The sequence below is a fragment of the Lynx canadensis genome, chromosome B2, assembly GCF_007474595.2.
Source record: "Lynx canadensis isolate LIC74 chromosome B2, mLynCan4.pri.v2, whole genome shotgun sequence".
NCBI lineage: Eukaryota > Metazoa > Chordata > Mammalia > Carnivora > Felidae > Lynx > Lynx canadensis.
In genome coordinates, this window is record NC_044307.1 from 124373009 (window position 1) to 124399472 (window position 26464).

Below are 26464 nucleotides of genomic sequence, written 5' to 3' on the forward strand. Positions count from 1 at the left end.
TTTATTTATTTTGAGGGAGGGAGAGAGAGAGAGAGAGAGAGTGCCCAAGCTGCCAAGCTGGGGGAGGGGCAGAAACAGAGCAGGACAGAGATCCAAAGCAGGCTCTGTGCTGACAGCAGACAGCCTGATGCAGTGCTCGAACTCATGGACCATGAGATCATGACCTGAGCTGAGGTTGGATGCTTAACCGACTGAGCCACCCAGGGACCCCCAGAAATCCCCTCTTATTGCTTTGCTTTCTGGAAGTTGAACGGCAGAAAGCTGGATTAGTATTCATTATTATTCATGAACAAAGATAAAATATGGCCACACAACTGCTTAGGTGTAATATCCATTCAACAAGATGTACACTGAGCATCTAAACAAAATTTAAAAACCTTAATGAACCTCAGACTAACTAAAATACCTTTTGAATTTCAAAGTAATGACTTTGTCTTATTTTACTGTAGTGTTGTGAGTAACCACCATAAGCAACTTATTAGAGTGTATTTCCAGCTTCACCTAAGGCTATTTCTGGAGATGGCCTCTGGGTTATCAAAGTTAAAGCATGACTTATATTCAAAGACAGCTGGAAGGCGTAATGTATCTTTTTTTTTTTTTTTTTTTTTTTTTTTTTTACCAGAAGCTAGAGACATCAGACCACAGTGGGAAAAGCTGCACTTTGAAGTTGAGTAAAGCTTGAGTTCGAATCCCTCCAAATAGATCTATCTCAGCTTCATCCACTTGTGATGAGTTTCCCATCCTGGTACGCAAAGGCCCGGAGGATGTCATTTCTTATCCCTCCCCAAATGCACAGACTCAATTCACTTAATTTCTGGGGTCTCTGAATTCTTTTCCTGAACCCATGTAAACATCCTACATTCAAAAGGTACAAACCTTGAGTTTTAAGGTAAATAAGTCCTGGGGACTTAATGGACAGCATAGTGACCAGAGTTAATGATGCTGTATTGTATATGTGAAAGTTGCTAAGACAGTAGATCTTAAAAGTTTTCACAAGAAAAAATTTGTAACTATGTGTGGTGATGGATGTTCCCTAGACTTACTGTGGTGATTATTACACAATATGTACGAACAGCAAATCATTCTGTTGTATACCTGAAACTGATAGGTCAATTACATTTCAGTTTTTAAAAAACCCGTATTCCCCAAAGGAGGGCTCCACCTTAATATTGCGGAGGGTGCTTTAGCTTCTCCCCACCTCGTTTCCTTCCCTCAGCTACATACGACTCCAGCAGAGGTTCCTGGGCAAGGCTGCAGGGTCCAGGCTCCCGGGCCCCAGCCCCAGAGGGGCACTTTGCCCAGGCTCTGTGGCACCCCTGCACCCCACTGCCCTAGCTCCAAAGGGTCCCAGTCCTGCCATCCCCCCATGTTTTAGGTGCATTCTGATTTCCTACTATATTGTATTCCCAAGATATACCTCTTTGGTTTCTAGTTCATCCAAAACCAACTTTGCTGTGCCCCGGTTTCCTCACTTGGAAAAAATTGTGTAATACCTGCCCCACCAGCTAGTGGGGAGGGCTGATAAGAGAAATTGGCCAAACAGCTGCCTGTAGCAGAGGCAGGGTAAACATTAGTCCTCCCTGCAGGCTTGGTGAGTGGGGGACGGCTGCCACAATGTTCCCTGAACATTCAAGCAGGAGTCAAGCAGGAATCCTGCTGTGGAGAGCAGGGAGAGGGAGTCAGACTGGCTGCATGTGAGCCCTACCCGAGAACAATGGAGTTGACGGGAACAAACAGCTCTATAGGTGGCATAACACAGGCAGAATCATTACGCTTAAATGTCACTTCCTCAAGAGGCTGGATCTCAGCTAGGTCCCCTTGTCATGCTGTGGTTGCACCATGTGCTTTTCCTTCATTTTATTTGTCCGTTCGTTTGCGAGGAAGAATTTGAAGATTTAATTATGGTTTCCTTCCCGCACCTTGGCATCTGATCTTTATTGGGTGCTTGCGTACAGCCCTTGCGAGTACCGCGCGAACGGCTCTCTGAGCTGATTTCGTGCCTATGTTGTGCACCTGCACCTAGTAAAGCAGGGCAAAGAGAAGCCAAGGGACTTGCTCTAAATCACTTGGTGAGTGGCAAAGTCGGGGTTCTAACTCAAGGGTCTGACTTGGGAGCCTTTGCTCTTCATTAACCACTCCCCCAACACGTATTTGAGCCTGGGGGCTACCGGTGCCTGCTTGGCTCTCGGTGGGTGAAAACACATCGACCGAAAGAAGACATTTCTTAGACCACATCCTCATTTGAAATCGATCCTTCTCCGAGATTTGAATTTAGAGCACCCTTCTCCAGCCATCGTTTCTAACTCAGGGTGGGCATCAGGGCCTCCTGTTGCTCAGGTCCCACACTTCACCCCTGCCCATTGTGTGTAACATGCCGTTCTTGGCCTCTCGCCAGCAGGTAGGGTTCCCTCTCCTTCCTGGAGCTTCTGGTCTGGTAATCCCGTGCTCATTCCCCTTATTTTGAAAAGATGGCTTTGCATGGGGTAGCTACGTGACAAGATACAGGTTCTTCTTCCTCTCTGAGCCTGTTTCTTCACTCATGAAACATGGGTAATATGGGATCTTAGTAATGACATAGCACATGTGAAATACTCAGCATCGTGCCTGGCACACAGTAAGGACTCAGTAAATGTCAGTTGTGGTTTGCTCCTCGGCTCCAAATGTCATGTGACAAGAGGCAGAGGCTGGTATGATACAGCTAAGATTTAAGGCAAGCTGAGGTTTGCCAGTAATCATGAGAGCTAGGAAGAGGCAAAGAAGGATCTTCCCCTAGAGCTTTCTGAAATAATCTCACCCTGCCTCTGAATAGTGAGAGTATAGACTTCATTTATACTTTGTTTGAGAGAGCACGAGCAGGGGGAAGGACAGAGAGGGAGAGAATCCCAAGCAAATTCCATGCTCAACAGAGCCCGACGTGGGGCTCGATCCCACAACCCTGGGATGATGGCCTGAGCTGAAATCAAGAGTCAGACGCTTAACTGACTAAGCCACCCAGGCACCCCTTCATCTGTACTTTTAAGTGAAGAGAAATATTTCTACATGGTTTGTTAATTTACTCAGAGAGGTGTATTTAAAAATTTTTTGGGGGGGGGTCAATTAATTCATTTGAATCTTAAAATTACTACCCTCTTAGTAATTCCCAGGAACTCCTTGTGTAATATAGAAATCAACTCTTGGTTTGCCTCTTGCTGGGACTCTCTCTTCATACTACATGCTTCTCAGGGCTCCCACCCACCCCAATGGCTTTGACCACCATCGTTATGCCAGAGACCCCTCAATCTTAATACTCTACAAAAAAACCTGCCTTTTTGTTTCTTCCCCAAAGAGCTTGGGACAGCGTTCTGTACATTGGATGCTAAATATTGAAATACAGACGTAGGGGGCGTCTGGGTGGTTCACTTGGTTAAGCGTCCGACTTCAGCTCAAGGTCATGATCTCGCAGTTGGTGAGTTCGAGCCCCATGTCGGGCTCTGTGCTGACAGCTCAGGGCCTGGAGCCCTGCTTCAGATTCTGTGTCTCCCTCTCTCTGCCCCTCCCCCACTTGCACTTTGTCTCTCAAAAATAAACACTAAAAAAAAAAATTAAAAAAAAAAAGAAATAGACATAAAAGGACCATTCTTAAAGATTAGATTATTTTAGGACTGCTTTGAAGATTAGATATGAATAATTACGAAACGATTCTATAGTCTTACTACGTGGAAACAAGCAAATGGATAAAAAAAATATCAGGTTAACTGCCTGAGTGCTTGAATAAATGAGTACAAAAATGAATTTTAAACATACTTTATTTACAAATATCTAAATACAACGTTCCATACAAAATATATACATGTGTGTATTTACATATTCTTTATGAAGTCTATTGACTTGAATTAGATTTTGAATTCACGTTTGGAAAACTTTCACGATTTCTTCTCAAAGTGAGCATTTAAAAATACTATGGACATAGACTTGCAAAAACAAATAACATGCTAAGGCACAGAAAAGGAAAACAAAACAAAACAAAACTAGTTTACAACTGGAAGTGATTAGAAAGGACCTGAGGCATCTCACGCACTGTCGTAGGAAGCAGGATTCTTAGCGTGTTCACTGATAATGCAAGCTGGATGGAAAAGTTCCTATGTGACAACGGTTTGTTTCTTTACAGCTTCTGCAGTTTTCGGGCCAAATCTGACAGTGCCACAGAGGCTCTTTGCCCTTTATGTAAACCAAGATACTACTGTATTTGGTTGATGTCGACAAAGAAACGGCTTCTAAAATCATGATCTCTTCATGAAATCGAGGCAGAAAAACCGTCTGGGGAAAAAGGTAGATCCTTCTGAGATGGCGCATCTTCTCTGATCTCAGGAAAACTCTTTGGAATCTGCTGTAAGTCTGTAACCGATCAAGGATTCCTTACCGCCTTCATCCACCAGCAGATCCACTAATACGTGCGGCTTGTCATAACCAAAGGAGGTGGTCGTGTTTCTCAGCATTACGGACTCCTGTTCCTCGGTCTTTATTTCAGGTTTACTACTTGGGGGAAATTCTGAGTCCGAGAAGCTCTGCGGTTCCACAGTGCCGTTCTCGGAACCATTTCTGGAGTGACAGGAGTTTAAAGCGACAACACAGGTTTCAGACTGGTTACTATTTGAACGGACAGAATTCTCTCTCATTACCGGGGTCTGAGGGCTATCAGGAGCCATGTCAGAAATAGTCCCTTCAGGGGTCACCACTTGTAGTTCTTCGTGGTGTCCCATTTTTTCCAGACTGTCTTCAGCGGGCAGATCGGAAATTGTCGCTGGAGACAACTGCTCTTCCCAGACCATCTTCTCATTTTCTGAGACAATCGGTTGGTAGGTGATGGGTGATACACATTTTGATTCAGATTTTGTCTCCGAAGAGGCATTTTTCACCACAGAGAGCTAAGGGAAGAAAAATAAATGATGAAACATAATGAATTATTAAACTTAAGTGCACATCCTTAAAAAGAAATGCTCTAAGAATAATGGTCAATGAAATATACTACCAAATGGTATATTTATGGTAATAATATAATGGCATCTGGTGGTTGCCTTTTCTTGATTTTTAATAAAATATACTATATTAAGATTAAAAAGAGGTTTTTAGAATTTTAAAAAAGTCATCCGCCATCCAACTAGTCTATGTTGCTTTTTCTATGTGACTTCACACATATACACATTACATCTATAGCCGGAGAATACCTACTTATAGAATATTCTCACCATTCGCCTTCATAATTACAATTTTTATTATAATCTTCACTGCCTCCTGATTTCTCTATCCTGATTGATTAATGTAATTTCTCTGATCGTAGATATTGAAGTGTTTCCTATTTTTATGATTTATGGAACGTGCTGAAGTGAATATTTTTATACATCTTTTTATTTATGAAGCGGCTTTATAAGAATAAATTCTTGGGGTGCCTGGGTGGCTCAGTCAGTTCAGTGTCCCGACTCTTGATTTTGGCTCAAGTCATGATCTCGTGGTTCATGGGAATGAGCCCCACGCTGGGCTCTGCACTGACAGCAAGGAGCCTGCTTGGGATTCTCTCCCTCTGTCTCTCTCTCTCTGCCCCTCCCCTGCTTGTGTGGGTACTCTCTCTCTCAAAATAATAAATAAAGATTAAAAAAATAATAATAATTTCTTGAAGGTAGAATTACTAAGTCAAAGGCTGTGGAACGTTTATGACACTCCTACACCCTCTACCCATTATATGTTTACCTTCCCACCAGCGCTGGATTACTTTTCCCACTTTCCACCAGTTTACTACTAGTGGAACTACTGAATATTCAGGTTTATTTTTCCTTCTCTAGTGGGTGTAAAGTTATGGACTGCAACGTTGCGTTCTACTTAACTACTTACTTACTTAGTATGGACAAATACTAGAATTCACATGTGAATTCTCTCCTGGAGAGAAAGGTGTTTTCAATACAAATTGAAAAGTCTCCTTTGCGTATCATGGATATTGTTCCTGTTATATTTCATCCAAGTAGCTACGATCCTGTTACCTGTAAATGGGCTTTTCATTGCATAAAGGCTTTTATTTATTTTTGGAATGTTTATTTATTTTTGAGAGAAATAAATCATGTTTATTTTTGAATGTTTATTTATTTCCCACGAGGAGGGGAGGGGCAGAGAGAGAGAGGGAGACAGAGAATGCCAAGCAGGCTCCACACTGTCCGCACGGAGCCCGACACAGGGCTCAGACCCACGAACCGTGAAATCATGACCTGAACCAAAGTCGGGACGTTCAACCAACTGTACCCAGGGCATCCAGGCGTCCACACAAAGGCTTTTAAATACTAGACATTAAAATGTGAAACTTCCAGTCTCATGTGTGACCGCCTTTTCTTCTACAGTCCAACCGTAACAATAGTGTTTCTGTATTTTGAGATTTTCAAACGCCATGCTTTCTTGATCCTGGGCTTTGGCACATACTGTCCCTCAGTACCTGCATAAACTCCTGTCTTTCCATCAAGATTGCTCAAGCCTCACCGCCTCTAGAAAGGCCACAACTAACCAGCACCCTCCAAAGGTGGATGAAGTCCTTGCTGGCCTGTATGGAAAGCTCTGTGTTTGAACACTGTTCACTCACTGAATACTTATCTTTTTCTCCCACTACTCTTTTTTTTTTTTTTTTTTTTTTTTTTTTTTTTTTTTTTTTTTTTCTTCAACGTTTTTATTTATTTTTGGGACAGACAGAGACAGAGCATGAACGGGGGAGGGGCAGAGAGAGAGGGAGACACAGAATCGGAAGCAGGCTCCAGGCTCCGAGCCATCAGCCCAGAGCCTGACGCGGGGCTCGAACTCACGGACCGTGAGATCGTGACCTGGCTGAAGTCGGACGCTTAACCGACTGCGCCACCCAGGCGCCCCTCTCCCACTACTCTTGAAGCTCCTTAACAGACTTATCCAATCGTGTTCTTGTTTTGTGCATATACGAAAGCACACGATGTGTAGTAAAAATTATGGGGTTTTGGGTGGGTGGTAGATTGAGTGATTGATAGGTGATACGCTGCTGAACATCATTCTACTTAAAAAATTAAACAACTATCAAAAAGGTCCAAGTTAATGTGTTAGTGTATATAATTAAAGAAAAATATTTAAATATTTTACCAGGGACTTTGGTAACATGATGGTTCTTCTCTTAAAGGGATTAATCTTCTTAGTGTAACAACATACAAATACCACGACGAGAACTACAAAAAGGGAGAGAACGGCAACAACTGGAACCCAAACAGAATCTAAAAAAAAAAAAGGGAAAAATCACAAATTAGAATTAAGATGGAATGCTGCTGTCTCTGTGAAATAGTTATAAAGCCTTAGTGCTTTGCCCGTCAGGTGATTAATATGGTCCGGACTGCAAAGAGCACTTGCCATAGAAGTCAGATGAGGTGATCAAAGACTCAGGAGCCTGTCCTAGAGACCAAGGTGATTCTTTCCAGCTCTGCGATTCTCCACTTTCTGCAACCATACCTTCATGACGCAAAGTGGCTAGAACAGATTTTTCGTAACAGTTTTCTTGCTTTTTTATTTTTTAATCTCTTCTCACGTGTACTTTTTTTGGAGAGAGACGGACAGACAGACAGACACAGAGAGGGAGTAGGGGGAGGGGCAGATAGACAGGGAGGCACAGAATTTGAAACGGACTCCAGGCTCTTGAAACAGACTCCAGGCTCTGAGCTGTCAGCACAGAGCCCGACGTGGGGCTTGAACCCACAAACTGAGAGATCATGACCTGAGCCGAAGTCGGACGCTTAACCGACTGAGCCACCCAGGCGCCCCTCATAACAGTTTTCTTCATGCCCTGAATATAGGGTGTTTCCAGAGTTACAGTTTTCTCTCCATTAACAAGGCAAAAGAAAGTTTAAAAATCGATCCCTTAAAAAATTCTGGCAATATCTATACCTTTTAAAATAACTGAATCCCACTCCTCAGAATTTTGTTACATTTTATATTCACTTCTAGATGGCAAGTACTTGTAAAGACACACAGACCCACACATAACACACACAGACAGGAGCTGTTGCGCAGGAACTAGGTGCCCTTCAACACAAACCAGAGACAATAACATACAATGGGAAAGATTTGTTTCAGAGCACATTTATAATCACTGCTGTGTATTCTGCTCTAATGCTGCTTTTTATTTTCAAAGCACAATCTTCCGCGTTCTAGCTGCACAGTCCTCTCTTTCAAATGAACAGTCCTCTACAGATCACGGTGGTGTTTGACCTCTCTACTGGCATCTTATTACCTTTGATTTCGATTTCAAAGTTACCTTTTTGGAACAGCGACTCTGGAAATTGCTACTAAGGGAATGCTTGTATAACACATTTTATAGGATGTGGAAAAAACGAAGTTATTACGGCAGTAAAGATCAGATAATGACATAACTAACATCAGCGCTGTGTTTAGAAGCACAGTCCAGGCAGGCAAGGAACCTGAGCCACAGTGGTGCCACCATGTGGCCATCGTGCCAGCCCAGTTTATAAACCACATTTTTAAAAACTAAATCTAAGGCATCTGCATTATTTCGAATTTTGTGTGTAAGAACTTTATTTTTCAAAACAACACAATCCAAGAGAGTGTAAGATGCACTGCATTGCTTTAAGTCACCTATTTGAAACCCTTGTCCTAATGATCTAAAAGTTATCAATATTAGGGGCGCCTGGGTGGCTCAGTCGGTTGAGCGTCCGACTTCGGCTCAGGTCACGATCTCGCGGTCCGGGAGTTCGAGCCCCGCGTCGGGCTCTGGGCTGATGGCTCAGAGCCTGGAGCCTGCTTCCGATTCTGTGTCTCCCTCTCTCTCTGCCCCTCCCCCATTCATGCTCTGTCTCTCTCTGTCTCAAAAATAAATAAATGTTAAAAAAAAAAATTTAAAAAAAAAAGTTATAAATATTAAATTTTAGGCCTTTGGTCTAGTTCTTCAGCCTAGATCCCCATTCTTCAAAAAGCTACTTGTAACAGAAAATTTTTGTTCCCAGGAGATATGTTCTCAAAACAGGCTGACAATCATATATACACAAAGACAGTTATCAAAGCATGATCTATCATAGAAAAAATCTGTAAGTAATCTAAAAGTCCAAAATTGGGGAACAATAAATAGTATACACGTTCTACATGATGAAACAGTCTAAAGATCTCAGAAAATAGAATAAAGTATGTGAAATAAAATGGAAAAATACTTATAATAAATACTTAAAGCAGTACACAAAATTATATACACTATACAATATGATCACAGCTATGTAGAAAAAGAGAACAGGATGAGAAAAAAAAAACACCAAACTGTAACTGAATATTTGGATGACAGAACTATCGATAATTTTGTTTTCTTCTCGCTTTTTAGATTTTATAAATTACCCGTAATGAACATTTAAATTTCATAACTGCAAAGAACGGCCCTAATTTCAGCTAAGGTAGGTGCCCCTTGAGAATGTTAGTCCTAAAGTTCTATTATATGTACCCCCTCACACAAAGAAAGTATGATGAAATAAACTTATTTTTAAATAAACTTATCAATATTTATTTTTGGATATTAATTTCTAGTATTTATCCAGTTCACATCACATAAGCCAATGAATATTTTTGCTATTCAGTTTTTAAACTTGCCACCCCCACAAAGAACACTGTAATGGGTACATAGCACCTTGCCATGTGGAAATAGTTAAGCTGACTTCTGTCGCTATGTGTAATCCTGAAGTGCACGCAGTTTTAGGTGTTGTATTTCTTTCTTTCCTAGGTCAAAAGGTCATCATGTGGCTTTCTTTAATCGGCCATTTTATATCTTTTAATGCCTGAGAAATGAGCTTATTTGTACTTTTGAACTTCTCTGAGGAATAGAACCATTGCAGATTTTTAAACGAACAGAGATTTATTGAAACTGCCTCTTTTCAACACCTAGCTTGCTCATCACTCCCTGTATTTAGAACAAAACCAGCAGAAACTTGCCTTCCATGTGTTTGCCATCCAAAGTGGTAACACAAAGTTCTTTGGACTGTTCAGTTGTAACAAGCCATGTTTCTGAGAATCCTTTTGTCCACGCACAGTACTCAGAATCCAACGAGGACACTGGGACAGTTAGATAGCACTGAGTCTCATTGCAATTATCTTCCTCTACATCCGTTTTATATGAGGTCTGCATGGGAACAAACGACAGTGAAAATGTGTGGCTTCTTTTATTCTGCAAAAACAAACAAAATCACCTACATTTACCTGATCAAACCCCTGAAGAGAATATATGGGATGAAAGTTGAACCATGTCTGAAAATAGCATTGTGGATATCAAATAGTAAGTCAATTTTGTTGTTTCAACACAGCATTATGAAATATCTCCAGTAAAATGTTCTTTTTAGGGATCATACATTTTAAAACTCAAATAGCAAGAATGTTCACTGGTTGTCGTTAAACCAGCAAACGTTCATTAGTCCCATTCCAGTAGTGCTAGAAACAGGTGGGGAGAGCTATAAACCCATCTGTAGGAAGAATAAGAAAGGTATTTCGCAAAGACTGTAGCAGCTCTTGGCCGTGGTACACAGAAGGGACCGAGGCAGTCTCTGGCAGTTTACCATTCATTCCGCCAAAGTGTGCGCATCACCTGTGCCAGGTAGGGCCTGAAGACACGAAGGTAGGACAGCAGTACCTGACCTCAAACAACTTCCGCCAGAGCCGAAAGAAATGTGAGTGATGAGCAGTGCAAGGGGGACCGTTAATGGAACTGGGAATATCCAAACCACAGAGGAGCAAACAATCTTCCGTGTCAGAAAAGACTTCAAAGGGGAGATGAAATGCCAGCTGAACACTGGAAAATGAGTAGAAATTTGCCAAAGGTGAGTGGGCGGAGAAGGGCATCCCGTAAAGAGCACGGCACCCGCAGGGAACTAAGAACACAACAGCAGTTCGCCAAAGCACAAATACAATTCGGGTGAGAAGGGACGGGGAGACAGAAAGCTGGAAAGGACGCAAGAGGCCAAATCACGAGGGTCTCGCAGGCCACGCCACGAGAGGGAATTCAGGCCTTAACTGTGTAGCTGGTGGGGATTTGCTAAAGGGTTTCAGGCGGTGAAGTACTATGGTTAGATGTGCACGTCAAGAGGACAACTCTGCTAAGCATCTAGAGTCAAGTTTTAAAAATCTAAGTCTGATGTCACTCCTCCCGCTTAAATCTTCCCAGAGGCACAACACCTCAGTCAGAATAAAAGTCAAACCCTTCCAGTGCCCCACCGGATGTGGCCCCCCCAGTGACCTCTGACCTCATCTGCTCCCGGGCTCTGCTGAGTCCCGCTGCTCTTCACGTGCCCAGTGTGCTTTTGCCAGATTCTCTGCCTGAAACATTCTCCCCAGACGTGCCCCCTGGAGCTCACCTCCTAACCGTCCCCCGCACTGGCCGCAGTAACACCTTCCCTGCTCCAACCACCCTACCGAAGACCACTAGCGCCCCCAATGCTGCTGCCCATCTCCCCCCTCCCTGCTTTGTTTCTCTGCTTCACGCATCACCAGAGGTTTGTCTAGAACACGCAGAGCATGTGCTTGACAAACACTATGAAATAAAGCAGCGGCAGTGCCGTGGAGAATGGATGGACTAGCACAATTCCAGTCCAGGCGTGGGCTGCACACTGGTGCCAGAATGCAGTACATCCCCACCGCAGTACTGCTACTTTTTCTTTCCAAAACAATGATTTCCGATCACAGCTTCATGTTACGTTACATCACTACCAATGCAGAAGGAAAGATTAAAATGATCCTCACTTTGCCAGGGAAGAAATAAACAGGTTTAAGATCCTCAAACAGGACCATGCTGTTAAATGAGGCAAAGACACCAGTGCTAGTGATGAACTCCAAGCCAGTTCCCTCCACCAGCACTCGTTTAGGTCGTGTTTCTTTTCTTTTTTCTTTTTTTTTTTTTTTTAACATTTATTTATTTATTTTTGAGAGAGAGAGAGAGAGAGAGAGAGAGACAGAGCACAAGAGGGGGATGGGCAGAGGGAGAAGGAAACACAGAATCCAAAGCAGGTTCCAGGCTCCGAGCTGTCAGCAGAGCCTGATGCGGGGCTTGAACTCACAAACTGTGAGATCATGACCTGAGCCAAAGTCAGATGCTCAACCGACTGAGCCACACAGGCGCCCCTAGGTCGTGTTTCTTAACAAAACCTATGGTAAGGTCTATGATCCGTAAGTCTTGTCTGAATGTTCATAAGCATTCTACTATGGTTACACTACATGCAGAAACAACTTCGTGTGAGCAACAGAAAACTTGCCATTTTGGAAAAGATGAAATAGAAACACATACCTCATTTCCATTTATTCTCAGATGCACCTCGTACTTGAATGAGTAACAATTTTCTTCACCATATATGGCTACTGGCTCCATTCCACTTATAATAGCTAAAGGGTGAAATATGTCAATAATGATGTGTTTTTCCATGTTTCTGATGCCCAGTTCAGGTGGTCCAATTTTCCCTGTGGTTGGGGGAGGGGGGGCAGGGACAAAAAAAAAAAATGCAGAATTAGTATTCCCCTGGAACTTTATAATACATTGCATAAAACTGCCAAAATCAATCAACCTACTTTTTCTGTTGTTGTTCTAAAGCAGGATCATGTTTAAACCATTCCACAAAGATCTAGATGATATTCTATATGTTCTTAATAAAGGGGCGCCTGGGTGGCTCAGTCGGTTAAGCATCCGATCTTGGCTCAGGTCATGGTATCTCACAGTCTGTGGGTTCAAGCCCCACGTCAGGCTCTGTGCTGACAGCTCAGAGCCTGGAGCCTGCTTCGAATTCTGTGTCTCCCTCTCTCTCTGCCCCTCCCCTGCTTGTTCTCTCTTTCTAAAATAAATAAACACTTTTAAAAAATAATTTAAAAAAATGAATGTTCTTAATAAATGTTTAATTAATCTCAAGCAGGAAGTATTCTTATCTAACCTAAACTTCTCTTTAGCAGTTTAAATTCTAGTCCTAAAGGAAAACAAACAGTTGGGTCATGAGCTCTGGTCCTGAGTTCTGGTAAAAAAAAAAAAACAAAAAAAAAAACCTTACCATAATAGAAGCTCTGTTAAGTTATTTTTCCTTTTCCTTTGGTTCTGGTAGATTAAAAAGGAAACCTGTTCTCTAAAAAATGTTTCAGAAAAGGCATTTTAGTTACCTTTGAACACTCACTGAAACTCTTTGTACCTCCAACACCTATAGATGTCTGGCATGAGGCTCTTATAAAAGTTTGCTAAATAGATTCAATTTTTAGAGTGAAAATCAAAACCAGATATTTATTCACTTCACAAATATTTATTATGTGTCCCTGATGCTTGAGACTTTGCTGGTGAGCCATTTACCTATTCTTCACATATTTATTGCACACTTACCATGTACCAGGCAGGTTTATTTTTATCTTCAGGGCCTGGCATATTTTCTAGCACATAGTGTGCCCTTGATAAATCTGTGTGGGAAAAATCTAATATACAGATGGGCACAGTTCACAGATAACAAAGGCACGGACTCGAGGGAATAAAATTATTTCAAGGGCAAGTGGAGGAAGGGCCAATGGAAGAGACTGGGTAGGCACAGCTGAAGCGTAGGAGCAGAATCAAGGCCATAGTGGAAGGAAAGACACGTGGCAACTGAAGAAGGGAGAGAAGTTGAATGGCAAGGCACAAGGGCATAGAAGACTAGGGAGGAGTCGCATGATTAATCACTTCTTTACCCACAAGTGAGGGTAGGAGAGCTACAGGTAGGATTTCAATCAGAAAAGAGGAATTGGTGCTGAAGATTCTGAAGCTTAAAGTCATAACTCAGATCAGGTATGCCATGGGGATGCGATGCTGGCAGGAGAAAGGGCTGACAATCACTGGGGTTGAGGAGACTGCAGAAATCTAAAATTTCTTAATGTATTAAGTTGGTATATAAAATTCCCAAGGGCCTTGGGGACTGGGCACACGGAGGAAGAACGAGAGCAGGTGCCCCTGGCCTCGGTAAGTGTAACTGAGCAAGGAGCGTTGGAGGAGGGGAGCGGGGGAGGCCGGTGCAGAGCCCAGCAGGGCAGCACCGATCCGTGTTTACAGGGAGTAGAAATGCAATGGTTTAGACGGGGCAAAGTGATGGGCACCTCTCATCCCTATTTTGTGGAGCTCAGGGAAAGAGGAAGATACAAACTCCCTAAATTCTTCCAAAGGTTTCCTGGGCATTGCGATAATTTTTAGCAAGTGCTAATAAAAGCAAATACGTACAGAAGACGTGTGTCAGTATTTTCAAATTTCAAAATTCTACTCACCTTGTTTACACAAAATAAATTCTTTGGACTCTGCATAGGCTGATTCTTTTTGTCCAAGTCTAGCTTTAATTCTGGCCCAGAGAGAAAGTGATGGATCGGTAATTGCGGAAAAGATATTACAAGAATGATGAGAGGTATTGCAGGCATCAACCCAGATTGCCTCCCTAAAATGAAGACGAGTAAAGAAACAAGGATAACTTTTGTTAATCTGTACACTTCAATCATCTCTGTCTGTGCTTTGCTTTTCACTCACAGCATGGAGCTGGTAGCTGGTCGAAAGAGCTAAGAACAGGACGGAGAAGCCGGACAAAGGAGGAAGCCCTTACTCTGGTTAGAAGTCCTATAAATTCCTTTACAATAAAGAGGCTCAATTCAAAATACAACACCTGAACAAAGTACATTCCATATGTAATTGTAAAAAATCTGGTCTTTAAACAATTCTAGATTCTATTAACATCGATAATCATTACTTGATTGCAGAACCTAACACATTACAAAGACTCTTAACAGGAACTCCTAAAATTGTTCTGAAATTCTCATCTTTCTGCTAAACAACACATTCACTATGGCAAGTAAGATGACCTCACTTTTCATACGAATTCTAAGCTTTATTTGTCATGCCTTAAAAAATTCTGAAAGTTGCTGAGACTCCTCTACTTGAATTTGACAGGAAGAAGAACTAAAAGGCAGGAAGTCTTGTGAAAATAACTAATTTGCGTCCTTAGAGCTTCTGGAAGTCTACAAGCAGTTTAGGAAGTTCTGCCACATGGGAAAGGAAGATGATGGGGCAAAACACAGTCATGGAAAGTACAAAGACCTAGGCAAAGTAGAATAAAAAGGATGAAAAGAGTTAACACTTACCCATAGTTCTTTACCTGTACGATAAAAACAGGGGTCTGTGACATGGTCGGGTAGTCCCAAGATAGGACAGTATTAAAGTTATAGGCCTTAATTTCAATATTCGTTGGTTTTGGCACTGTAAGAGATTCAAAAAGTAAAATGGGCAATTGTAAGAAACTAACATTAACATTAGAAAACGTCACAAAGAGCCATGGTAGCCGAACACATATTTTGAAGAAAGGTAGAATTTGCCAGAACAGACTATACAATTATTTAATAGAGATGTATAAAAATTAATTTTATTGGAAAATGTATAGAGTTCTGATTCACTTTAAATTACTGAAACAACACTGGGATACACGGGAAATACAAGTATCGTAAAGGCCATAAATTCCTCTCATGTTTTGGGAGTTTTTATGAACAGATGCACTACCTGTTGTAATAATAATCCTGAATTCGTTTAATCACTAGCATTTCCTATATTTGATACCACAGATTGCCTTCAATGTCTAGAGAGCTGGCTACCCCAAGCGATGGTCAATTTCAGTCTAAAATACCATCCGGGCTCTCAACTCTCTACTCGGTATCGTTACACACGTTCAGCACCTCGTCTCTAGCCCAGGAATAGCAGCCTAATAACGGCCTGAAGGAGCCATCCACCACTTGAGTTGCACTAACATTTTGCTCTCTGGGGTGTGCAGGGCTTTTCACAAAACACTTCTCCCTTTTGCGCTTTTAAACCATTTTAGAAAGGGTTTGCTAACATGGGAGTCCCATGAGAGAACAGAAGAGGCAGAAGTCACTTTAACATCTTGTTACTATTTATGAAAAGCAGCCACGTATTCCCCCCTGCTCAGTGTAGACGGCTGTTGTCTATCACCCCTTGGAAAACAAACATACACATACATCTCCTCCCTTCCTCCTTTTCTTTCTCCTTCCTTCTCTCCCACCCTTCCCTTCTTTATGAGCGAACATGAAGATACAGAGTTGGTGATACGACCTCAATTTTAAGATTATTCAATCCTACCTATCTGAAAACCATTAAACATAATATAATTACAATTAAAATAAATGAATAGCAATGCGGTCAGTGCAGTGGCTTACAAACATAAGTCATCATCAGCCTCAAAAATTCTGAGAGGGGAGCCTGGGTGGCCCAGTCAGTTAAGGGTCCAACTCCTGATAACAGCTCAGGTCTTGATCTCAGGGTCATGAGTTCAAGCCCTACACTGGGCTCTGCATTGAGCATGGAGCCTACTTAAAAAAAAAAAAAAAAAATCTGAGAGCTAAAGTGTTTTTTTTTTTTTTTTTAAAGGTACTCCAGCTGATAATGATGATTACTTAGGGTTGTATAAAGTGGATGGGGCTCCAATAAGAAAAATACTCCCTGGGCTGGACATTAGGAAGTGTGGGTTCTTTCTTCGCTATACTGCTAGTCATTTCAGATTTCCTGATCTGTCACGTGAGGTGTTAATTTCACATATATAAAGTATTTCTTTACTATTAAAGGAAACACCTCCTAGATTTTTTCCCAAAGCAAAAATTCCAATATTCAAATCCAAGCTGGTGCATTGCTTTAATTTCCAATTATTTCACACTCGTATTATCTTTTTTTAAAATCTTTATTTATTTTTGAGAGAGAGACAGAGTGTGAGCAGGGGATGAGCAGAGAGAGAGAGGGAGACACAGAATCCAAAGCAGGCTCCAGGCCCTGAGCTGGCAGCACAGAGCCCGACACGGGGCTTGAACCCACGAACCGCAAGATCCAGATGCCCAACCGACCAAGCCACCCAGGCGCCCCTCACACTTGTATTACCTTTTTAAAGCAGAACACAGATCAAGAATTATTTAGGTAAAAAATACAGACTTATGGGCAATTAAATTCTAAGGTCTTTCCTCCCCCCCCCCCCCTTTTCTGGCTATTTTCTTCCTTGATATCAGTGGTTTTCAACAAGAGATGATTTCTTTTGTCCCCGAAGGGACATTTGGCACTGTCTGGAGACATTTTTGGTTCTCACTACTGGGTGTAGTGATAGGGTACTCGTAATTTTTTTTTATTATTTAGGAGGAAAAACTAATTTAAAAACAGAATTTTTTTGATACTCCAATATATTTTTCATGGCTTCTCCCGCAATGAATAGCTTTGATTACTGCCAAAATGTCTAACTTCCATATTACTTATTAAGCAGTGTGACAATCTGTGCCAAAAGGTCGAGATTACGAAGCTGGGAGGATGTCTCACAGATTCAGATACTACCTACTTATCCTGCGTATGCGCTTTCTGCAGCCTGTGATCAGACACCTGCAAGTTTTCCATTTGCTCTTCCTGAAATACAGCTGACAGCTGTTGGTACCTATCATCTTTGGTTCTCTAAGCAATTTCCTTGCAGGTGAGCCAGAAAGCACTAGCCTTGCCAGATTTAGCCCTGGTTCTTCTCTTTTGCTTTTTGGTAGAGCAACCATGACCCTACTTAGCAGGGGGTACCGAAGCTTTCTTTTTCTAGGTTTTTAGAACTGTTTGTATATGCTTGCACCTTAATTCATGAAACGACCTAGTCTCAAACAATTTATAATCTGTGGTTGAGAAGGAAATACAAGGCACTCCCCGCCCCAGGTTCAATTCAACATTAATATCAAATAATATCCACACATATACACCTAATTTTCAACCTAAGATAGGTACTGGATGTTAAGAAAACTCATAATGAATCTGAAATTCTCTCAGAAGCCATTTCTTAATTTCCGCCTCCTTTGCCTCTCCAGAGGCTGAGAATTTTCAAACCACCAGGTTCTGGTTCTTATTAACAGTCATTCTCCTGACTACTCTCTCTAGTCCTGCATTTTACTCTAAGAAGCAAGAAGAAACCACGTGGCACCTTCAGCACTGCTCGGAGACCTCCCCGCCAGGTCGTGCCAGGCACCAGGCACATTTCCTATTCTACAGACTCCCTGTTCCTGAAAGCCCACAGCGTGGCTAAGCTTTCTGCCTCTGGTAACTAGGACCTGACTTCCTCCAGTTTCCAGTAAAAGTGAGTTCTTCACTGCCTTTTGAATCTCTTTAAAAAAAAAAAAATTATGCCCAATAGGAATGACTTTTAAATTGTATAGACTCCAACTGAGATTCCTGTATTTGAGAAACAGGCATATAGAAGCCAACCTATATAAGAGTATTAAGTAAAGTGCATTTATATTTAAGAAGTTACTGAATCATAAAACCACACAGAACAGTGGATGTGTATCAGATTAGTTTTTAATGTGAATCAAATGAGGTTTCCCATAATTTAAGCAGAAGCTTGCCCTGGTTAGACTAGAACAAGGGCTTAAGTCACAGCTTTCAAAGCAATCAAGACAGGCAGGTAGTGGAAGGAGGAGGGTCCAATGGATTGGAACAGACAGGCATTACCATTATAGTAAAGGAGAAACTCTGAAGTAACCTGTGGTTTTAATGCTACCAGAAGAGAAACCGTGTGGTTATTACACATCTGCCTTTGTCATTATTTGCCAAACTCGTACGGTAAACAGCCATGAGTAGTTTTCTCGTTGTTTCAGAATTTTGTGACCTAAAGTTTAAACTGTTATACATTCAGATTAAAATAATGAAGGCTTATAGCAAATTTCTATTCATAAGAAATTTACCTTCTATCAATAAAAATGTGTGGAGAAACAGCAAGAGGATTATCTATAGAGTTTAGGGAAAGATGCTACTAGAGTATCTAATGAAGTTAAATAATGTTACGGATTTCTCCATCTCTGGAAAATGCGCAACTAGCTTTCTGGGACTCTGGTTGTTTTTGGAAATGGATTCAGTTATTTGATACATTGTGTCTACAAACAACCCAGAATAAACTTCAGCTGTTTTAAAATCTGCTTCCCAGGATGCCTCTTAGGGGATTTAACAAAACTAAACAGAGGAAATAAGAATCAGTTCTTTATCACACTGGGGGGGAAGAAGGGAGAGTGCTGGTTATAATCAACTGTTTCCTCTTGATAAACTGGGAGAGACAGGATATGGAAAAAGAGCAAGAGGAGGACAGAAAAACTGACGGAGATCAGCACGTGAGGGAGCAGCGCCACAAAACAGGGCAATGGGGATGTCACCGAAGACCAAAAGCCAGAACGGCTCTGTTCTAATTGCTGGGGACAGCAGCAGAGGGGAAGCAGGGAACTACAGACATCTCCAGGTCTCTTCTGCGTGGATGCTAACCGGAGCACAGGCTGCACCTGCCCTCCCGCCCCCCCCCCCATTCCATAACCACCAACAGCATCTGCACCGTGACTGAAAAAGCGACAGCCACAGGAGCTCTTCACCAATGTGAACACAGCAGCAAAGACTATAAAAGACGGGCACATCTAAGGCAGAACAGAGCTCTGCAGTCTGAAGACATCCGTTTGACAATCTGCCTGCCAACCTCTCTACGGGAAGGACACGCTGAGAAGCATGAAGAAAGATACAAGGGTCAGGAATTAAATTGTTTTGGGGGATTCTATGCCATCTGACACTACAGGTCAAACACAAATGCTCCAGATGAAAGCATCCAGACCGTTCTGTGAATGAACAACTGTCAGAGAAAAGTTCTAACACTTTCCCCAAATGAAAGATGCAGGGCCACCTGCATGTTTTTACATGCAGGGGTCTTACATGCATGTAAGATGTTTTTACAAAGGGTTCTTCCTTCATTGCAAACTGAAAAATGACATGAGAAATTCAGGGGAAAAAAGTGAAAAATACCAAATCAAGACTTATGCATTTCTTTTCCAGAATATATTATGATTACCTCCTGAAAGCTTGTATAGAGCTGACAAAATAGCTATTTTCTTTTTCTTTTTAAATTTTTTCCTTTTTTTGAGAGAGAGAGTACACCCAAGCAGGGGAAAGGGGCAGAGGGAGAGATAGAATCTTAAGCAGGCTCCATGCCGAGCATGGAGCCTGACGCGGGGCCTAAGCCCATGACCCCAGGATCAGAACCTGAGTAGAAATCAAGAATCGGACGCTCAACCAATGAAGCCGCCCAGGCACCCCAAAATGGCTATTTTCTTAATGCCTTCCAAATTTTTCTCTTAGCAAATAACAGCATCCTCTAGATTTTTTTTTTTTTTAATTTTCTTTTAATGCTTATTTATTTCCGGGAGAGAGAGAGAGAGAGAGAGGGAGCGAGCATGAGTGGGGGAGGGGCAGCGAGAGAGGGAGACACAGAATCCAAAGCAGGCTTCAGGCTCTGAGCTGTCAGCACAGAGCCCGATGTGGGGCATGAACCCATGAGCTGTGAGATCAGGACCTGAGCTGAAGTCGGACGCTTAACTGACTGAGCCACCAGGTGCCCAAGCAGCATCCTCTAGATTTAAAAATAAAGACCTTTTAAGAATTCTTTTTAAAAAAAAAATTTTTTTCCAGACCTTTTAAGAATTCTTGCACATGTTTCTTGCACATGTTTCAAGTGTTCATAAAAGTTTTGTACATGAAAATACATTTTTTTAATTCAAACATTTCAGTCTTTTCGGGCTTTGAATCATCCATCACTTTGTGAAACAAATACAAAAACAGTCTGTTTTCTGCTTCTGTTGCTTTCTTATACCTTCGGAAAAAAAGTGTCAGAGCTAAGGGTTCAAATAATAAAATAATTATTGTCCATAATGAAATTATTACTCTCTACAAAATAGTTCCTCAGCTGGATCAATACGATCAATACTCTTAATATCTCTGCAGTCTGCTCGTCTTCCTGTGTGTCTTCCGGATCTGGTTTTATCATTCACTCTTTCTTAAGCTGTGGAACCCAGAATACGACAGACATGAATGAAATACTATTCTTCCTCTTCTTCTTAAACAGATGGACATATCAACTAGTGGCTTGTGCTGAATTTATAATTACCCCAAATCCCCCCAGATCTTGTACTCAAACCACCACCCAGTTAGTGCTTATCCAATAAACATCTGCTCAGCCACTTTCTGTCCTGAAATGCAGGATTTTACACAGGCTCCCATTTATTCGGTTCCATCTAGAACAAGTGAGCGGCTGAGCCTATTTTAAATTTCTCATAGTTGAAATGGATGAGTTTGATTTCTTTATTTTTTAAATTTAATTATATATATATATATATATATATATATATATATATATATATTTTTTTTTTTTTTAAGGTAGGCTTCACACCCAGTGCAGAGCCCAACACAGGGCTTGAACCCATGACCCTGAGACCAAAACCTGAGCTGAGATCAAGAGTCGGATGTGCTCCACTTTATTATGCATTGTCTTAGTTAACCCACACAAACCATTGTACAAGGGAGTTGAGATTATTACACATATTTTTACCAATGAAAGAACAAAGGCTTAGAGAAGCTACTTAAAGGCAAGACAGTCTGTAAAGTTTTGCTGGTTTTAGTTAAGAAAAGCTACTGAAGCATCATTTTTGTCATAGTTGAATAAAATAAGAAAATGACCTCCATATATAAACTGGAATTGGAGATGATTATTTGCTGATGACTTCACAAGCATCTAATTCAAGTAGTTTTACCTGATTTATCATACTACCACAATTATATGACGGCCACTGTAAAATCTGAACCATGTAATGAAAGGAAATAATTTCTTTGGAACGGACAACGACTGAATGGGTATCTACCATTCTGATTACTATGTGTTGGGATAACCCAAAATAAAGGGACTCCCGTAGTAAGAAAACTGTAAGCAAACAGATTCGTTCTTGTCAGGAATTCATTTAATTCTGGTTCAATTCTCCTTCTGTTTCTCTGTCCACTTAAAATGGAACCATTAAAACATTGGTCTAGTTCGTATAACAACGGTGTGCTGCTACATTGTATTAGATAGCTTGAGGTTTTCCTAGATATAGAACCAAACTGTGGACCTTTCAAAGTCCATACGGATCATGTTTCAGAATAAGCTGAAAAAGAAAACTATTAGCCTGTTCAATAAATATAATTAAAATGCACTGTCGTAAGTATTCTGAATTTCTGAAATAAGTAAAAATAGGATCCAAAGAAAATCAGGAAAAATTCAAGCACACCCAGAACATTATCCTCAAGTCAGAAAAGAGGCTTTCTCTACTTTATCAGTGGAGAAGGTAAGTTAAGAGCCCCATATCTGTGCGGAAGTACAGTGTGCTCTTTAGGTAATACCCAGAGTGGAAGAGAAAACTCTAAGAAGGGAGACACTGATTCACTTCAAAATATATATACTACTTTTATAGGTAAAACCGTATGAAAAGCAAAACACCACTGATTATTAGACAGCACACATGGGTTCATTCTCCCTATCCATTCCCTAAGAAATATTAACAAAAGCCCATAACTGTAACACAATACATTCCCAACCACTTAGATTTTGCAGAGACTGGCTATATTCTCTTGCCTGCCTTACTGTTCCTGCCAGATTCCCTCATCTGAGATGAACTACTAAATATACCAGTGAAACTCAATGCTATAAGATACACACTGAGTGTGTATTAAATGTCAGGCACTGGTGAGCCAAGAAAGCTAGCCAAGAGCCAGAAGTAGGTTGTCCTAATGGGTTTTCCTCCTAATCTCTGGAGACTTTATATTTTATTTTATTTTTTTATTTTTTTTGAGACTTTACATTTTAAACTAACTTTAAAAGCCTAGGGAACACAGCACAAACTAGGGAAATACACTGTAAAAATCTAGGCAAATGTATTGAAAATGCACTGAAAAAAAGGAGGGTTGGGTGGGAGGGGTCACTAGCTCTTGTGTTTACAAAATGCTGGGGTACAGAAGGCCATAGGAGTAGATGTTCCTATGGGAGCAGACAGGCGATACTCCCAGGGCTGGCTTCAAGGATATGCAAATTGTGTAATCACAAGGGGGCCCACATTGTTCTAGGTGTTGGAATACAAAAAATGGGAGTTACTCAGTTTCTGCTTTTGAGGATCATGATTATACAGCTAACAGCAAGTGCTAGGCACTGTTGTTAACTTCTCATCCCATCCCGTTTTCACGACAACCATATGATGTAGGTGCTATTGGCATCTCCGTTTATGGATAAGAAATCAAGGCACAAAGAGGCCTGCCCCACTTGTAGAGAGGTCACTGGTACTCAGCAGGGAGCTTGGCAGCTGGGCTCCAGAGTCCAAGTTCTTAATTAACCACTCTGCAAACTGCCATTACCTCGGGCAGCTTCCTTGTCTACAAGGACAGTTGCCATATATTGTGGTCAGAGCCTGGACTTTCACACAAGCTACTGGAAAGCAAGATAGGCTGGCTCAGGAGGGGCCATACTCAGACAGGCGTGGCACATAGTTTAATGCTCCACCTACATCAGGAACCCTAGGTACCCTCTTCCTCTCTTCCCACACCCAAACACCGACTCCTGCTGACTCTGACTTTTGAATGTTTTTCAAGCTGTCATCTCTTCTCCATTTAAACTGCCATTTTCATCAATTCCTCCCGACTTAAGCAGCGGCATAACTGGCCTCCCTCTTTTGGGTCTACCCCCAAACTACTGTGTAAGATGACTATGTAGGTCTTTCTAAATGGCTTCACTGATCCTGCATAATATCATTTGTCTGCTTAAAATCCAGTGACTGCCCACCAACTTGAGCAAGGTATAGTGAGTGAGCATATTATTTTGTTGGCTCAGCACCAGTACTCCCTTCAGGAACATTATTTCTCTTCTGGGAACTCCCCTACCACCAGCCTCTGTAACATGGTCCTTCCCATGCCAGCTGGTGGCTGACCCAACCAAGCTGGGCAAATCAGAGCCTTCCCCTGGGATTCTGTCAGAACGGTGGAGGCTGCAAGATGTCAAAACCCAAAAGCTGTCAACATCCATGATTCCTGCCAAGTAGGAAAAGGTATCCACATCCAGAGTCAACAATAAGCAAAAGAGTGTCTTGGCACTTTTGACTGACTGGTTCAGCTCTCTGAGGCCCAGATGGCACCTACGCCTTTCTAACTGTTGCTTGGATTCTCTAAGCCAATAAATTCTTCTTTTTGCCTAGGTTAGCCAATGCTATGTTGCTGTCTCTTACACGTGACAATGCACTTCATTAACTGGTTCCTACCTCTCTCCCTATCTTAACTTCCCTTGTATCCTCACACACCTATTCTACAGTGATAACCCTTAGTATTCCACTAATTCAACATGCTGTTTCACACTTCTCCCTCTGCACACACAAGTCTCTCTCTACCTCCAGCTCCAGCTTCAACTCTGGGGTGATCTTTCTCTGGGAAGTCCTCCCTGAATCCCCTCGTCAGAGTCTGGTACCTCTATCTTGCTTTCCAGTGGCTTGTGTGAAAGTCCAGGCTCTTACCACAATATATGGCAACTGTCCTTATAGACAACGAAGCTGCCCGAGGTAATGGCAGTTTGCAGAGTGGTTAAGAACTTGGACTCTGGAGCCCAGCTGCCAAGCTCCTTACTGAGTACCAGTGACCTCTCTACAAGTGGGGCAGGCCTCTTTGTGTCTTGATTTCTCATCCGTAAATGGAGATGCGAATAGCACCTACATCATATGGTTGTCGTGAAAACGGGATGGGATGAGAAGTTATCAGTGTGTACCCAGCACTTACTGTTAGCTATCTAATCATGATCCTCGAAAATAGAAACCGAGTAACTCCCATTTTTGTATTGACAACGTCCGGAACAATACCTGTCCCAAGGAATGACTAATTGCTTGTTTGTGTGACTCTTATAGAGCAGTCCAAAGGACAGCTGGATACGAATACAGCACACCTAACAGGAGCTCACAGAGGAAGTCATAATACAGAGGTTTGGACCCAGAGTTGGCCAACGGTGCAGGAGGGTGGGTCTCCTTGACCCCTTCCAAGCAGCTGCTAACTGTGGGCACTGAACAGACACTCAAGACTGATGGGGTTTCTGATATTTTAGATTTAACCCTGTTGCAGGAAAGATTCGCTGATTTCACTGGAGTTCCTAATCACCATTACGATGAGCTTTGGAAAGCGTATTCCCAGCACTTATTTCCGGAGAAATCTCAGCGAGCAGGAGGAAAAAAAAAATGCTCGGAGGAACTAAGCTAAGTGAAGAGACGCACAGCCTGACAAATCCGCTCCTGAATTCACGCACTAAACGACTTCCAGACTTAGATATAAGATGGCCAGTCACTGCCACTTAATGATTCTCAGCTGGAGAGAGAACAATACTCTCTTAAGGATTTTGGGTCCACCCTAAGAATATTTAAGTCATGAGCGCTGGCCACCGTCTACAAAATGCTGATCGGGAAACTCACTTATTTGAAAATGACTTAAATGGATTGGAGGACCGAGAGGCGAGTTTTGTCATTTCGGCAACAACGGAAGAGGAGAGAAAAAGGGAACTTAAGTCCGCGGACGGCGCAGACCTGCGTGGCCTTCCCGGCGGTCGCGAAGACGTTCCGGGGCGACCGGGAACCCGGTGCGAGGTCTGAGGCTAAGTAGGACGCGGCCGCGCGGAGCGTGCTTCCAGATTCCTTAGTCCGGCCCCCCCCGCCCCCCCCCCCCCACCGGCGGCCGCCCTGCCGAGAGCTACATACCCGAAGACAGCTCCAGATCCGCGGCGTTAATCTCAGCCCTACTCCCGACCTGGAAGACGAGGACGAGCAGAAGGAGGAGAGCCATGCTGCCCGGGGGTGCCTCGAGGTGCGGCCCTGAGACTAGGGCGTCCAGCCTGCAAGCCGACCCCCGCGTCACTTCCGGACCAGAGGACCAACACTCCAAGGGGAGGACGGACCCGCAAGCAGTGGAGGAGCCAGAGTGGAGAGGCGGGGCCAGAGCACGAAGGCGGGGCCCCGGGGGGCGGGGAGACCAGGAGTGGGCCAGGCAGCGGGATAGGGCGGGAAGGCGGGACTGGGGCGGGGAAACTGGGCCATGGGAAGGGAGGCGGAGCCAGGGAGGGGATGCCAGGCGTGGACTGGGCAGCGGGATAGAGCGGGGAAGCCGGGCATGGGCGGGGCAGTGGGGGCTAGGGCGGGGAGTAGGAGGCAGGGTGGGGAAGCGGGAGGCGGGGGAAAGGGAGGGCGGGGGGCGGGGCCAGGATGCGGCCTGGGGGGCTGGGGACCAGAACCTGAGCGGGAAGGCAGGACCTCTAGTGCCGAACCGGGCGTTGGCTAGTAGGCAAGACTAGGACCGGAAGGCAGGAAGAGGCCCGTTCCAAGGACGCTCGGCCTTAAGGTCATGGAAGTCTGTGGTCCTGACAACGGCCCACAGGTTTGTGAGGAACTTGAGTCCAAAGGTTACGTTCTTTCGATTCGGCACCACCTTCCGCGATTATTCTTCCTGTTTTTGCAGTGTTCTGGGGTTGCAGAGCTTTTCCTGAGGCCACAACCCAGCCACAATCCTAACCTTACCCTGTTAGACTTCACCATCAAGGCGTCTGGAAGCCTGGGAGTT

General features: G+C 42.8%; 1 protein-coding gene across 1 annotated transcript; it reads right to left on the bottom strand.

Moving 5' to 3' along the window:
- Window positions 1-4024: 4024 nt before the first annotated feature.
- Window positions 4025-25826, bottom strand: IFNGR1 (interferon gamma receptor 1). The gene is made up of 7 exons (XM_030316435.1): window positions 25609-25826; window positions 15127-15241; window positions 14266-14429; window positions 12293-12462; window positions 9955-10141; window positions 7120-7247; window positions 4025-4904 (listed from the first exon to the last, which is right to left on the bottom strand). Exons 1-7 carry the CDS (start codon window positions 25691-25693, stop codon window positions 4344-4346), a joined length of 1410 nt encoding a protein of 469 aa, XP_030172295.1. The 5' UTR covers window positions 25694-25826; the 3' UTR covers window positions 4025-4343.
- Window positions 25827-26464: the final 638 nt, after the last annotated feature.

Coding starts and splice junctions, on each gene's coding strand:
- IFNGR1 (XM_030316435.1), bottom strand. CDS start 25,693: ATGGCTCTCCTCCTTCTGCTCGTCCTCGTCTTCCAGGTCGGGAGTAGG. Junction 14,430..15,126: donor GTACAGGTAAAGAACTATGG/GTAAGTGTTAAC, acceptor TCTTCATTTTAG/GGAGGCAATCTGGGTTGATG. Junction 12,463..14,265: donor ATTTATTTTGTGTAAACAAG/GTGAGTAGAATT, acceptor CCCCAACCACAG/GGAAAATTGGACCACCTGAA.